Source organism: Lolium perenne, chromosome 5 (assembly GCF_019359855.2).
Source record: "Lolium perenne isolate Kyuss_39 chromosome 5, Kyuss_2.0, whole genome shotgun sequence".
Lineage (NCBI taxonomy): Eukaryota > Viridiplantae > Streptophyta > Magnoliopsida > Poales > Poaceae > Lolium > Lolium perenne.
In genome coordinates this window covers 232560493-232575773 of record NC_067248.2, presented here as the reverse complement: position 1 = coordinate 232575773, position 15281 = coordinate 232560493, and the positions used below count along the sequence as shown (strand labels likewise).

General features: G+C 47.0%; 1 protein-coding gene across 5 annotated transcripts; it reads right to left on the bottom strand.

Annotated features, from left to right (window-relative positions):
• Positions 1-10259: 10259 nt before the first annotated feature.
• Positions 10260-12816, bottom strand: LOC127302243 (uncharacterized). Of its 5 annotated transcripts, none has more exons than XR_007852732.2 (6): positions 12304-12816; positions 11624-11847; positions 11429-11540; positions 11003-11088; positions 10852-10917; positions 10260-10781 (listed from the first exon to the last, which is right to left on the bottom strand). XR_007852732.2 is itself a non-coding variant. In XM_051332660.2 (5 exons), exons 1-4 carry the CDS (start codon positions 12443-12445, stop codon positions 10890-10892), a joined length of 345 nt encoding a protein of 114 aa, XP_051188620.1. In that variant the 5' UTR covers positions 12446-12811; the 3' UTR covers positions 10260-10781; positions 10852-10889. The 5 variants fall into 5 exon arrangements, 2 of the variants coding, with proteins under 2 accessions (XP_051188620.1, XP_051188619.1); XR_011745634.1 differs by having other exon boundaries at positions 11624-11812; XR_011745633.1 differs by lacking the exon at positions 11624-11847 and having other exon boundaries at positions 12304-12810.
• Positions 12817-15281: the final 2465 nt, after the last annotated feature.

The window sequence follows — 15281 nt, the reverse complement described above, 5'->3', positions numbered from 1 at the left end:
TGTGCAGTAATCCAAATCTAGTACTTACTTTTCTATCAACGGCTTAACTTGGCACAACAAAACACAAAACTAAGATAAGGAGAGGTTGCTACAGTAGTAAACAACTTCCAAGACACAAAATAAAAACAAAGTACTGTAGGTAAAAACATGGGTTGTCTCCCATAAGCGCTTTTCTTTAACGCCTTTCAGCTAGGCGCAGAAAGTGTGTATCAAGTATTATCAAGAGACGAAGTGTCAACATCATAATTTGTTCTCATAATAGAGTCAAAAGGTACCTTCATTCTCTTTCTAGAGAAGTGTTCCATACCTTTCTTGAGAGGAAATTGATATTTTATATTACCTTCCTTCATATCAATAACAGCACCAACAGTTCGAAGAAAAGGTCTTCCCAATATAATGGGACAAGATGCATTGCATTCAATATCCAAGACAACAAAATCAACGGGAACAAGGTTATTGTTAACGGTAATGCGAACATTATCAACTTTCCCCAAAGGTTTCTTTGTAGAATGATCAGCAAGATTAACATCCAAATAACAATTTTTCAGCGGTGGCAAGTCAAACATATTATAAATTTTCTTAGGCATAACAGAAATACTTGCACCAAGATCACATAAAGCATTACAATCAAAATCTTTAATCTTCATCTTAATGATGGGCTCCCAACCATCCTCTAACTTTTTAGGAATAGAGGCTTCATGCTCTAGTTTCTCTTCTCTAGCTTTTATAAGAGCATTTGTAATATGATGTGTAAAAGCCAAATTTATAGCACTAGCATTAGGACTTTTAGCAAGTTTTTGCAAGAACTTTATAACTTCAGAGATGTGGCAATCATCAAAATTCAAACCATTATAATCTAAAGCAATGGGATCATCATCCCCAATGTTGGAAAAAATTTCAGCAGCTTTATCACGAGCGATTTAATGATTTTAGCGATTTCAGCAGTTTTCGCGCTTTGCATTAGAAGTGGAAACATTGCTAACACCAATTCTTTTATTAGTATGAGTAGGAGGTGCAGCAACATGTGTAGCATTAGCATTACTAGTGGTGGTAATAGTCCAAACTTTAGCTATATTCTTTTCTTTAGCTAGTTTTTCATTTTCTTCTCTATCCCACCTAGCACGCAGTTCAGCCATTAATCTTATATTCTCATTAATTCTAACTTGAATGGCATTTGCTGTAGTAGTAATTTTATTATGATGATTCTCATTAGGCAAAACTTTTGATTTCAAAAGATCAACATCAGCAGCAAGAGTATCGACTTTAGAAGCAAGTATATCAATTTTCCCAAGCTTTTCTTCAACAGATTTGTTAAAAGCAGTTTGTGTACTAATAAATTCTTTAAGCATGGCTTCAAGTCCAGGGGTGAACTCCTATTATTGTTGTAAGAATTCCCATAAGAATTACCATAGCCGTTGCCATTATTATAAGGATATGGCCTATAGTTGTTACTAGAATTGTTCCGGTAAGCATTGTTGTTGAAATTATTATTTTTAATGAAGTTTACATCAACATGTTCTTCTTGTGCAACCAATGAAGCTAATGGAACATTATTAGGATCAATATTAGTCCTATCATTCACAAGCATAGACATAATAGCATCAATCTTATCACTCAAGGAAGAGGTTTCTTCGACGAATTTACCTTCTTACCTTGTGGAGCTCTTTCCGTGTGCCATTCAGAGTAATTGATCATCATATTATCAAGAAGCTTTGTTGCTTCACCAAGAGTGATGGACATAAAGGTACCTCCAGCAGCTGAATCCAATAAATTCCGTGAAGAAAAATTTAGTCCTGCATAGAAGGTTTGGATGATCATCCAAGTAGTCAGTCCATGGGTTGGGCAATTTTTAACCAGAGATTTCATTCTTTCCCAAGCTTGAGCAACATGTTCAGTATCTAATTGTTTAAAATTCATTATGCTACTCCTCAAAGATATAATTTTAGCAGGGGATAATATCTACCAATAAAAGCATCCTTGCATTTAGTCCATGAATCAATACTATTCTTAGGCAGAGATAGCAACCAATCTTTACCTCTTCCTCTTAATGAGAAAGGGAACAATTTTAGTTTAATAATATCACCATCTACATCTTTATATTTTTGCATTTCACATAATTCAACAAAATTATTAAGATGGGCAGCAAGATCATCAACTAACACCGAGAAAATTGCTCTCGCATAACAAGATTCGATAAAGCAGGTTTAATTTCAAAGAATTCTGCTGTAGTAGTAGGTGGAGCAATAGGTGTGCATAAGAAATCATTATTATTTGTGGTTGTGAAGTCACACAACTTAGTATTTTCAGCGTTGGCCATTTTAGCAACAGTAAATAAAGCAAACTAGATAAAGTAAATGCAAGTAAACTAATTTTTTTGTATTTTTGATATAGCAAACAAGATAGCAAATAAAGTAAAACTAGCAACTAATTTTTTTGTATTTTGATTTAGTGCAGCAAACAAAGTAGTAAATAAAACTAAGCAAGACAAAAACAAAGTAAAGAGATTGAGAAGTGGAGACTCCCCTTGCAGCGTGTCTTGATCTCCCCGGCAACGGCGCCAGAAAAAGAGCTTGATGGCGTGTATTTCACACGTCCGTTGGGCAACCCCAAGAGGAAGGTATGATGCGCACAGCAGCAAGTTTTCCCTCAGAAAGAAACCAAGGTTTATCGAACCAGGAGGAGCCAAGAAGCACGTTGAAGGTTGATGGCGGCGAGATGTAGTGCGGCGCAACACCAGGGATTCCGGCGCCAACGTGGAACCTGCACAACACAACCAAAGTACTTTGCCCCAACGAAACAGTGAGGTTGTCAATCTCACCGGCTTGCTGTAACAAAGAGTTAACCGTATTGTGTGGAAGATGATTGCTTGCGAAACGATAGAACAAGTATTGCGGTAGATTGTATTTCAAGAAAGAGAATTGGACCGGGGTCCACAGTTCACTAGAGGTGTCTCTCCCATAAGATAAACAGCATGTTGGGTGAACAAATTACAGTTGGGCAATTGACAAATAAAGAGAGCATGACCATGCACATACATATCATGATGAGTATAGTGAGATTTAATTGGGCATTACGACAAAGTACATAGACCGTCATCCAACCGCATCTATGCCTAAAAAGTCCACCTTCGTGTTATCATCCGAACCCTCCCGGTATTAAGTTGCTAACAACAGACAATTACATTAAGTATGGTGCGTAATGTAACTAGTGACTACATCCTTGAACATAGCACTAATGTTTTATCCCTAGTGGCAACAGCACATCCGTAACCTTAGTGGTTCTTGTCACTCCTCCAGATTCACGGAGACATGAACCCACTATCGAGCATAAATACTCCCTCTTGGAGTTACTAGCATCAACTTGGCCAGAGCATCTACTAATAACGGAGAGCATGCAAGATCATAAACAACACATAGATATAACTTTGATAATCAACATAACAAGTATTCTCTATTCATCGGATCCCAACAAACGCAACATATAGAATTACAGATAGATGATCTTGATCATGTTAGGCAGCTCACAAGATCCAACAATGATAGCACAATGGGGAGAAGACAACCATCTAGCTACTGCTATGGACCCATAGTCCAGGGGTAGACTACTCACACATCACACCGGAGGCGACCATGGCGGCGTAGAGTCCTCCGGGAGATGATTCCCCTCTCCGGCAGGGTGCCGGAGGCGATCTCCTGGATCCCCCGAGATGGGATCGGCGGCGGCGGCGTCTCTGGAAGGTTTTCCGTATCGTGGTTCTCGGTACTGGGGGTTTCGTCACGGAGACTTTTTATAGGCGGAAGGGCAGGTCAAGAGGCGGCACGGGGGCCCCACACTACAGGCCGGCGCGGCCAAGGGGGGGCCGCGCCGCCCTATGGTGTGGCCCCTCCGTGGCCCCTCTTCGTCTCTCCTTCGGACTTCTGGAAGCTTCGTGAGAAAATAGGCCCCTGGGCTTTGATTTCGTCCAATTCCGAGAATATTTCCTTACTAGGATTTCTGAAACCAAAAACAGCAGAAACAAAGAATCGGCACTTCGGCATCTTGTTAATAGGTTAGTTCCAGAAAATGCACGAATATGACATAAAGTGTGCATAAAACATGTAGATAACATCAATAATGTGGCATGGAACATAAGAAATTATCGATACGTCGGAGACGTATCAAGGCCCATGTGGAACCCGGATCCATGGAGGCCCAGGAGTTACCCGGATCCATGGAGGCCCATGTGGAACCCGGATCCAGTACGACGTAGGGAGGAAGGCGGATCCTTGACGTACACGGCAAGACATTGTACCGTAGTTAGGCAACCTGTAATCCGGCTAGGACTCTCCATGTAAACCCTAGATCCGTGCGCCTATATAAGCCGGATCCCGGGAGCCCTGAGGGGAGATCTCGAGCTAGACACGAGAGGACCACAACTCATTGTAACAACGCGAAAGCGCCCAGATAATTCCAGACAAGCAGCAGTAGGCCCTGTCATCGTGCAGGTGTTCCGAAGCTGGGTAACTCGCGTACCACCGTCCCGAGAGCACTCCGCCCTATGGCCCCTACTTCTTCTCCCCCTCGTGAGGATCCCTCCTCCGGGGTACCGTCGATTAGGCAACGACAGTTGGCGCCCACCGTGGGGCCTGCGGCGTCTGGAGGCCGGAACCGGGCGGGTTCCACATCTTCATCTGCGAGACCGTTGATTTCGACGGAAACGCACTGGTAAGTAATGTAGCTACGACCGCCGCCGAGCAGGACGCAGCTGCAAAGATCCGATCCGAGTCGCTGGAGCTTTCCACGGAAGAATCCGCCTTAGACCTGGAAATTTCAAATTCTGGTTTTGGTAGTCGGATCCGCACCTATATTTTGGTAGCCGGATCCATACCTATTTTTGGTTGCCGGATCCACGCCTACGTTTTTGGTAGTCGGATCCGCACCTATATTTTTGGTTGCCGGATCCGCGCCTACGTTTTTGGTAGTCGGATCCGCACCTATATTTTTGGTTGCCGGATCCGTGCCTACGTTTTTGGTAGTCGGATCTGCACCTATATTTTTGTAGCCGGATCCATACCAAAATTTTGGTAGGTGGATCCGCACCTAAATTTTTGGAAGTCGGATCCACACCTAAATTTTGGTAGGTGAATCTGCACCGACAGGACCACTGCGACAATCAATCTCGCACCGGCTCGACGGAACGCCGAAGAAAAACCGCCACGACCGACGTTGACTCCGCTCCAAACAGCTAAGTCCCTATTTATATTTAATATTTTAAAATTTTATGATCATGAGATTAAGATTGGTTCACTCATATCCTGAGTCTTTTACCGCTTTCACTGTTGGTCATATCTTTCCCACGATTTGCCTCGCGCTCGTGAAAAACTTTGTACTGTTTTTGCCGCTTAAGGCTCCGATGCTGTTGCAAAAATTCTGCTTTCGGGCGTTAGCTTAAGTTTTCTGGCCTACACGTTTTCTGTTGTTTTATGTGTGGATTCCTTAGTAGCGACATCTCGGTACTTAAAGCCGGCCTCTGTTTCTGAGGTTCTTGATTGTTTCGCTATTAAGCGCTATCGCCTCAGCAGATGTTCTGTGTTTAAAGTTTGCCGTCTCGCGAAAAGTCAAGCATATAAACCAGAAGAACGGATAAACCAGCACTTGCTTAAAACATATAAATTACATTAACTGTTCAAGATAGTCGAGTTGTTTCCGCCTTGACAGTTTTATGTTGTTCAACTGCTGCATAGTTTCAGCTTTAAAACATTTGTTCAAAGGCCGTTTTTGTTCCGCCTTACATTTGTTCGTTGAACATGATCAAAGAAACAATTTAATACAAATATGTTTTTATGTTTATGTATCGTGTACATGACACTTGGACGTATATGATCTCCCGAGGTTAGGCGGATCCATGGCGTGCACAGCTGGAAAAGCAACTTGAGTCTTGATTCCGCTATGCTTAGCCGGAACCAACCCTCGGGGGCTGCGGTTTGATCTTAGGTGAAAAGTGTGTTTCCTTTCGGGTATCAGTGCTGGAAATTTCCGTCTAGATGCTTGGGATTTACGCTATTCCTAAGTCACATATAAAGATAAAGCTACTCTAAAAGCACCAAGCCGGATTTTCAAGTAAATTCACCTTGGCGCTCGGGGGCTACATCGATGAAGTTCTCTTTGGAGCAACAAGCCGGAAATTTTCCACCTTAACACTTGGCGGCTAAGTTTCTGAGCATCGAGTCTCCTTGGAGCAAGCCGACTCAACGCTCGGGGGCTACATACATATGGTTATGTCAAGAAAAATTTCAAAGATGACGAAAATCTGGCTAACTAGTCGGATCCGCACCTAATTTTTTGGTAGCCGGATCCGCACCTAATTTTTGGTAGTCGGATCCGCACCTTAATTTTTGGTAGTCGGATCCGCACCTCAATTTTCGGTAGCCGGATCCGCATCTAATTTTTTGTTAGTCGGATCCGCACCTATATTTTTGGGTAGTTGGATCCACACCTCTATTTTGGCTAGTCAGATCCGAACCTACATTTGGCTAGTCGGATCCATACCGAAGATTACGTTGGATGGTGTCTCTGAAGAATCTGACCATTGGATCATGAAGTTTCCGACCAATACTTGGTTGGAGATACGAAGTTTGGAGTCCTTCAAGATTCCCTATTATTCGTTCCAGCCAAAGGATGAAGATACATGCGCAAGCTGAGCTGGATGGAAGAACGGTGAATCTTGGAGAACTCCGGGGGCTACTGTTGTGGATATACTTCATAGGTATACCATCGACATGGTCCGATTCCGGCAAGCCCGGGTGGCCCACAGATGGTGGTGATGGCTTATGGCCCACCGGGCAGCCCAGTTGCTGTTGATCCTAAAGGATGAAGTCCAGCCCAGGATAGGGAAGCCGGATCCCAACCGACCATCGGAGGAAGTCGGATCCGTGAAGGTCCATGTGCAACTCGGATCTATGGAGGCCCAGGAGTAACCCGGATCCATGGAGGCCCATGTGGAACCCGGATCCATGGAGGCCCAGGAGTTACCCGGATCCATGGAGGCCCATGTGGAACCCGGATCCAGTACGACGTAGGGAGGAAGGCGGATCCTTGACGTACACGGCAAGACATTGTACCGTAGTTAGGCAACCTGTAATCCGGCTAGGACTCTCCATGTAAACCCTAGATCCGTGCGCCTATACAAGCCGGATCCCGGGAGCCCTGAGGGGAGATCTCGAGCTAGACACGAGAGGACCACAACTCATTGTAACAACGCGAAAGCGCCCAGATAATTCCAGACAAGCAGCAGTAGGCCCTGTCATCGTGCAGGTGTTCCGAAGCTGGGTAACTCGCGTACCACCGTCTCGAGAGCACTCCGCCCTATGGCCCCTACTTCTTCTCCCCCTCGTGAGGATCCCTCCTCCGGGGTACCGTCGATTAGGCAACGACAGTCTCTCCCCCTCTTATGCACACACACACTCACATGAAATCACTATAAAACAGGAGAAATATGCATAGGCACAATTATTAAAAAAATCTTATATTTTTTGAGCACGTATATCAAAAGAATTACAATTTTCAACCAACCATCGAGACCCTGTGCTTCATCATCGGCTTCTAACTTCTCCTTCTATTCAATATGCCATTATATTTTTTTTCAACTTTCACAAATCCTCATCCTAATTTTAGTTTGGTGACATATTGAAACCCGACAAGCATCTCAGCTTTGACATTACAACCCAATTTATAAAGAATAGTGTGTCGTACACAAGTTTGTTGTTAGTATTCAAAATTAACTAAAAGAAAGAAGTCGAATGAGTTCAACAATGTATGTCAGATCAACTACATCAGATGTAATGAGACAAAAGAAACACAAAAACTCAACCGGTGCACTCAATAAACTTGAGCGAGAGCATAGCTCGTTTATGTCATTGCATTTTCCACCCAATTCTTGTGTTTCGTCTCCCCACAATAATCAATATGTGCCACGGCCTTAAATAATTTGACATCCCCATGTTCACCTCAGCCATGAACATAAGGGGTAGAAGGTATAGTGCTTTCCTTCTGCAAGACCATGAACATAATTTACTTACTCTTGCCTCCTCAGTTTTTATATGGAATTAAACAATGACCCATTACTCTAGCAACAAAATTTAATAACCAGTAAAGTCAATCAAGAACCAGACAGAAAATTATATGGGGACTTCTGTTGTTTGTGTGTATTACATGCAAAAATTACAAAGCTTCAACACCCTTCAACTCATACAGAGAAGGGGTAATAATGAGGCACTCATGTAAAGTACTACTGCCTATAAGAGCATCACCAGCCGTTTGGGCTCCCCGCGCCCAAATCCGGCGATATTGTCGTCCGGATTGGATGAAAATTTGGCCTGGGGAGGCCCATCTTCCCAGCCGCGAGCCCAGGATGGATCTAACGGACTTCGGCGAATTCAGACAAAATTGACGAGTTCGTTCAAATATAAGCGAAATTTAATGATATTTAACATATAGAGGCGAGTTCGTACATAAATAGGCCGAATTCGTACATATATTTGAATTCGGCGATTGACAAACTAAACTTAAACTAAATAGCGGCCTACTACATGCCGAAATGGCGGTAGAAGGACGTGTAGTCGCCGTCGTCGTCGTCGCTCGAGCCGGCGTTGTCCTGGGGCGGCGGAGCCTCGTACCAGCGGCTCGTGCCCTGGCCAGCGTCGCCGGTGCGTGGCGGCGACGGAAGGTACATGTCGTCGTCGCTGCTCTCCTCGAGCTTCACCACCTCCCTGGGCGCGGCGTTCCTAGCGGCGGATGGTGCGGCGGCGCGAATGGCCAGTTGACGCGCGGCGGCCAGATCCAGCAGTCGCCGCTGCTGCTCCGCCTCCTCGCGCTCCCAGTCACGCCTGGACCAGTCCAGTGCGGCGTCGTCCACGCGCTTCTCCTTCTCCATGTCCTTGAGCGACCTGGCGATCGCCTCCGCCATCGCGGCGTCCTCCGCGCGCTTCGCCTCCTCCTCGGCGAGCTGGCTTGCGGCGGCCTCTTTCTTCGTCTTCTTCCGGCCGCTCTGCGGAGCGGAAGGCTGGTCGCGGATGACGAGGGCGCCGCTGCTGCGCCCTCTGGTTGGCGGTGACGACGCCGCTTCCTTCTTGACGGTCGCCCACTCCTGCTTGACGGTGGGCGCCGTCGACCCGCCGGACCTGGACGCCGACCGCGAGCCAGACGAGGAGGAGGATGACACCATCCTCCGCGGCATCCACGAACTACCGTGTCGGCGCGACACGGTAGGCGCCACCGGCGGCGGCATCCCCAGGACGGGGGAGTTCCCGGCCTCGATGTGCGCGAGCACATTTTCGAGGGTGCGTTCAGGCGCGCTCCACCATCGGCGGCGGCCGGCGGCATTATTCCTTGCCGGAGGAGGAGGAGGGCCGTCGTACGACCGGATTTCGCGTTCATACCTGTGCCGGAAGAACGCGATCCACGATTCGCGGTTCTCGGGGTAGAAACGCGGATCCGCGCGCTGCTCGTCACTGAGAGTGGCGAGCACCTCGTTGATCGCCGTTTCGAGTGCCCCCCCCCCCCCCGTTGGTGGCGGCGGGATCGGCACGCCGCCTGCGCTCAGCCTCCATCCCCCCGGTGCGCGGAAGTCCGGCGTCGCCGGGTAGCCCGCCGCGTGGAGGAGCCGTCCCTCCCATTGGTGGAGAGAGCGGCGGCCGAAGCCGTTGTTGGCCGCACCGTCGTTCGCCATTGCTACCTCTTCGAGTTCGGGGGAAGATTTGGTGGAATGCGAGAGAGAGGAGAGGTGAATGCGAGGCAGACGTGGTAGTTCGGCGATAAATAGAGGTATGCGCGCGTGATACCGAGGCGACGGCATTAACTCGCCGCGTTGAAGCTACGCGGCCGGCGAATGCTAACCGGCGGCAAGCTTTTACAGCGCGCGGAAGACGATACGATGAGGACGACGATCGGTGTCTCTCGCCGACAAGTTGGGACCACCAGACGCGCGGGAAGTTTCCTCGCCCTTTCGCGCGCTTTTGTTTCGTCCGGAGTCCCCAAGAGCTCCCGGGGGGCCGGGGATGGCGTGGGATCGCCGGATGAATTTAGGCCCAAATCCGGACGAAAACGAGGAACCGGGGGCGCGACTGGGCCGAATTACGCCGTCCGGATTGGAAAAACGTCCATCGGGGACCTAGTCGGGGAGACGAGTGGAGATGCTCTAAGAACATCAGGCACCGTGACAGATTGTACAGAACTATACATGGGACTATACATTTTTTTCAATAAAGACATGGGACTATACATGTGTACGCACAACCAACTTCCAACTTCCAGACATGGAACTCTGAAAGATAGCCTTATCGATACAGAGGCGATTCCATTTTCACCTCGAGATTTTTTTACCGCTCTTGTATCACTTTATACAAAAACTTGCTGTATTGGAATTCTTTTCCTTGTTCTCTGACCACACAGAACTAATAAGAACAATGCTTACTCAAACTTTGACTATTGCCAACCTCTAGCTTTACCAAAAGAACCAACTCCAGCTGCAAGCTTTTAGATGCTCCAGTGAGGTTATTCGGTAGTTGGCTATTCTACTGAAACATGTGCCATTGTATCGTTTGATTTGCTATGGGTATTTTTAGCAGCTGATGAAGGTAGATGAGCACTAAGAGTTTCAGTATCACCATCAACCGATCTAGTATTGTGCGTCAGCTAACTCATACATGGTACTGATCCCATTGCTATTACTCATTGTGACTACTGGTTTACTCTGCTGAAACCCAGCCATATCAAAACCATTGCTTCTCCCCATAGCAGAATCTCTGCAAGAAGCGTCATTTGCATAAAGTTCAAAAGAACGCTTGATGCTAGAGCAGATGTAATATCATTTACCACAAAAGTGCCAGCGAGGTTATTGTTCAGCAATCATATCAAGCCAGTAAGTAGAGTTCAGTATACCTGGTTAAACAATGTTACTAAAATCACAAAACTCGCCTTAAATAAGAAGATAACCGTTCAAAGAATCTGAGGGATTGTGACTCACCTCATGGTCATCATCCAAGTCTTCAACATACTCTTTCGTGTCTTTAGATTCACCATCTTATTTTGGTTTATTATCCTTGCCAAAACCTAAAGAATAAAAGGCATCAGTTCATAGAAATCCAACTTTATTTTCTCCAATGAAGTGACAGTACAGATTAAATTAGTAGCTGTAATGTCTAATTTTCTATACAGAACTGTTCAACTGATTTTGTTTGAAAATGGAATCTACCATAGGATACACTAAAATAATTCATTTCAAACATTTACACTATGCACATTCACATAAGCAGTTGTGAATTTCAAACAGCAGGAACATAAGTTTACCAACCCACGAAAAAACTGCTTTGTATTAATGGTTTTCGGTTCAAATAAAAGCATGATAGCAGTCTTCAATTGGTTGCTTTGATCAATATTATAAACTAATTACCTGGGTTCCGTAGGACAAATACACATTGTTGAGGGAGTGGGAGGTTGACGACCTGGTTGCAGCAGCCTGTCGGAACCCAGGGTTGTCGCCTAGTGGTGGCGACATGTCGCATCTGAGGGAAAAAATGAAACATTATAAGGAACCTTGAAGCCTCTATACTCAAATTGTGAATAAATTTAAATATTCTTTTATTACACATGCCAGGGTCCTCCAGATGCTTCATTATAAATAGCTGGTATGGCGGTAGAGGTACGGCAGGCGGCACAGTGGTGGAGTCATGCGGCCCAGCGAGCATGGGCAGTACAGAATGACCGAGTAAGCAATAGAGCATGTACATCTACAATGCAACTAAAAAGCTTGCTCCGTCGTTCACCAACACAGAAGCTACACCAGTAAATGGAACTAAAGTTACTGTCAACCTACGAAGGAACCAATGCAGTCAGTAAGAGACCCTCCATGCAGGTCGCAGCAGATAGCTACAAATTACTACCCAAATTCTACAACAGTCGGGACAAAGAGCAATATCTTGGATAGGTTAGCGCTCTATGTTAGATGCCCCAGCAATTTACTTTCCACACTGCTGAAACTCCTGAGAATAAGCATGACAAGATTTACAGAGGCCATCCAAAATCCATTGGAAGACAATAACATTCTAATGAACAATCTATTTCAGGTATAGCCTAGTAAATTTGAAACACACATAAACAGATAACTCGTCAAACAGAAGTTAGCAAGACCATATGCCAATGTATATAAACTTAAGCAACGGGGAAATTAACCTGAAGCCCACCACAGGGTGTTTGCTCCGGGGAGGTTGTGGGTTAGATTGTTGTAGGCGGGGGAGATAAAGAGAACGGGTTGGAGAAGGAGCTTACCATGGAAGACCGTCAGGTAGGATGCGCCGTTGGTGTGGATCTTCTGGCGGGGCGAGACGCCGGAACCACGTCCGTTGTGGTTGAATCTCTCGATGGATAGCACGGTACCGTAGTTGGTCGAGGCCCTTGCGCAACAGCTCATAGCTGCGCTGGTCGAGCTACAGGCGCAACATCCCGTAGGCCTGGTACTAACCAGAGCCTGGCGCCGGGGAACTCGGGGAGGGCAGAAGGATGGATGATGCGTCGGGGAAGGATGGAGCGGTGGCGCCGAAACCCTAGCTGGCGGCGGCCTGGCGCCAACGCCGGCGATCTCCAGATTTCTGTTTGATTTCCCGTGCCCCGGCTGCAGCAAGGTCCTCCGCCCATGCCTCGCTCTCGGCCGCAGCTCGGGCAGTGAAGGTGGTGGTGTTGGGGCGGCGGTGGAGATGGAGATGGGGAGAGGGGAAGATACGGTTTGGGGATTCTCCTGTGGGAAGCCACGTGGGTTTCGTTGGGCTTGGCCCAGTGAGGGCGACGACGTATCGGGAGCGAAAGAAACCATCGACGAAGCCAACAACGTACCGCCTGACGACGGAAGTTCCTCTTTTTTAAGTAGTATATATATATATACAGATACAGATTTGGGTTGTGTCATACATTTGACCTCTTTCAATTGTGCATTCTAAATCATTTTTTTATCCGACGCAGCTCAATATAGTGATCGGTGCCCCGAGCCCATCTCAGCTACACAGGGGACGTGGCGGCCACTCCCCCTCCTCCGCACAGAAGGTGTTTGATTGTTTGTCTGGCAGGCGCCGCTAATCGCTGTTTGTTGTCCCCATTGCCACCCTGGATTCTAACAATTTATTTTGCCTCATAGACATGGATAGCGGCGACGAGATGATCCAACAAATGCTTGACGATGGCGCAGCCTGCAACATTGACGTTTGTGAGCACTTGGCGATCATCGCTTACCTTCACAAAATGCTTAATGATGTCGAGGAAAAGAAAAAGAGGTCGTGCCGTGGAGGTTAAAGGCCGGCAAGAAGAAAGTCAAAGCCCAAACAGAGGTTGGAGGGACGTACTATGTTGCACAACGGCTACTTCTCCAACAGTGCAACACATGCCAACATTTTTGGTGGCCCTATAGGATGAGCAAGGACATGTTCATGGATATCCTTCATGGTGTGAGAGAGTTCGACCCTACTTCAGGCTGAAGCATGACGCCATTCTCACAGCTGGCTTCTCGTTGATCCAGAAATGCACCACCGTCATCATGAGGATGGTTGCATATGAAGCACATGCCGATGCACAATACGACTATCTTCGCATGAGTGAGTCCACTGCCACCATTAAGTGTACGTACAAGTTTCGCCGCGCCATGATGGGAAAGTTTGGCACATACACATCTTCATACTTCCAGTTAGTATGATACATGTTGTTATAGCTACATAGTTTTAATTCCGACAATCCATGCTTCCTAGGTCTCCTTTATGTTGTGACAGGCCCATATATTTGGGTCCGAGCATCCACGCCTCACTTGCCTCATATATGCATCCATTTTTTTCTACCAAGAGATAGTTGCAGGTCGTTGATGAGCTCCCTCAGATCTTCGTCGACATCTTCCTTACTACTCGCGGATGTTGCATGGTCTCGTCGATGCTCCTTCTCGAAAACATTTGTCTACACATCGGTGCCCATGTTCAAGCATACGTCATTCGTGACCTCTCTATGAACCATTGTTGTATATGGAAGCAAATTCTGATGTCGCTAGAGGCAAATACTATTTACTATGGATGCAAATTTGATTCTTTTTGTACTAAGCAATAACGATATAGAAACATGTATTTGTTTCGTTGGAAGTAAATAATATTTTCTTTTGAAGTACATTCTATGTTTTCAATAAATACTGACAGATATTTGTTTCATTTGGAAGCAAATTGATGCTACGTTGAAATAATTCTCTGATCTTTCAAACGATATATTTCCAATGCCAGAAATAATAATTAGGAAAGCAATCACCGGTTGCCTTTGAAGAAATATTCTTGGTAGAAATCAAAATTTAGTTGCACAGGAAATAAAGTTTACCAAAGCTGGAAACTTTTTTTACATGACTAGAAATATTTTTCTCCATATAAATTAAGGAAAATGTTTTGGATCCGTTGGAGGCTGCTCGCTCCGCAACCTCCGGATCCTGGAACGTCCGATCGATCATCAGGAGACAGCCGTGGGAGGGCCCACCACCGCACGACCTTATCTCTTCGTCGCCCTCCTCGTCCACTCATTCTTCCCCATCTTTTTCTCTTCCATCTCCCGACATCACCACGCCGCCTGGTCGGCATGGGCTCCCTCCACCACAGCGAGGCGCGCCGCTGCTGCCAGGCGCCACCGTCATGCGAGGCGGCGGAGCTCCGATGAGTAGGGCTGCAGAGCTCCTAGCTATGCAGCGGCAGAGATCCGAGCAGCGGGTCGGCGGAGCCCGAGCAGTGAGCCAGGCGGTGGGACCTGCAAAGCCACAGCCGCCGTGCAGCTCCTCGCCGGAGCTGCAGCGGGCGGAAGTCCGAGCTGCAATGGTTCACCGTCGTAGCTGCAAAGTTGTGCTGGTGGTGCTGCAAGCGGTGCCGGGAAGCTGCAAGCGATTCCAGCGGTGCTTCAAACCGTCGCCGCCCGATCTGCAAATAGACGCCGTGTGAGATGCAATCGATTCCGGCGGTGCTGCAAGCGGCACCGGGAAGCTGCAGGTGATTCCAGCGGTGCTGCAAACGGCCACCGCACAAGCTGCAATTGGACGCCGCGAGAGCTGCAAGCGATTCCGGTGGTGCTGCAAGCGGCGCCGGGAAGCTGCAAGCGATTCCGGTGGTGCTGCAAAGGGACGCCGCCTGGGTTGGAATCAGCTTCGCTGGGAGCTGCAAATGGCCTTCGCCGGAGCTATGGCAGCATCTTCTCCAACGACGATGGAGGCTCGCGAAGGTCTGTCGAGGACGCGCTGGTGCTGCCCG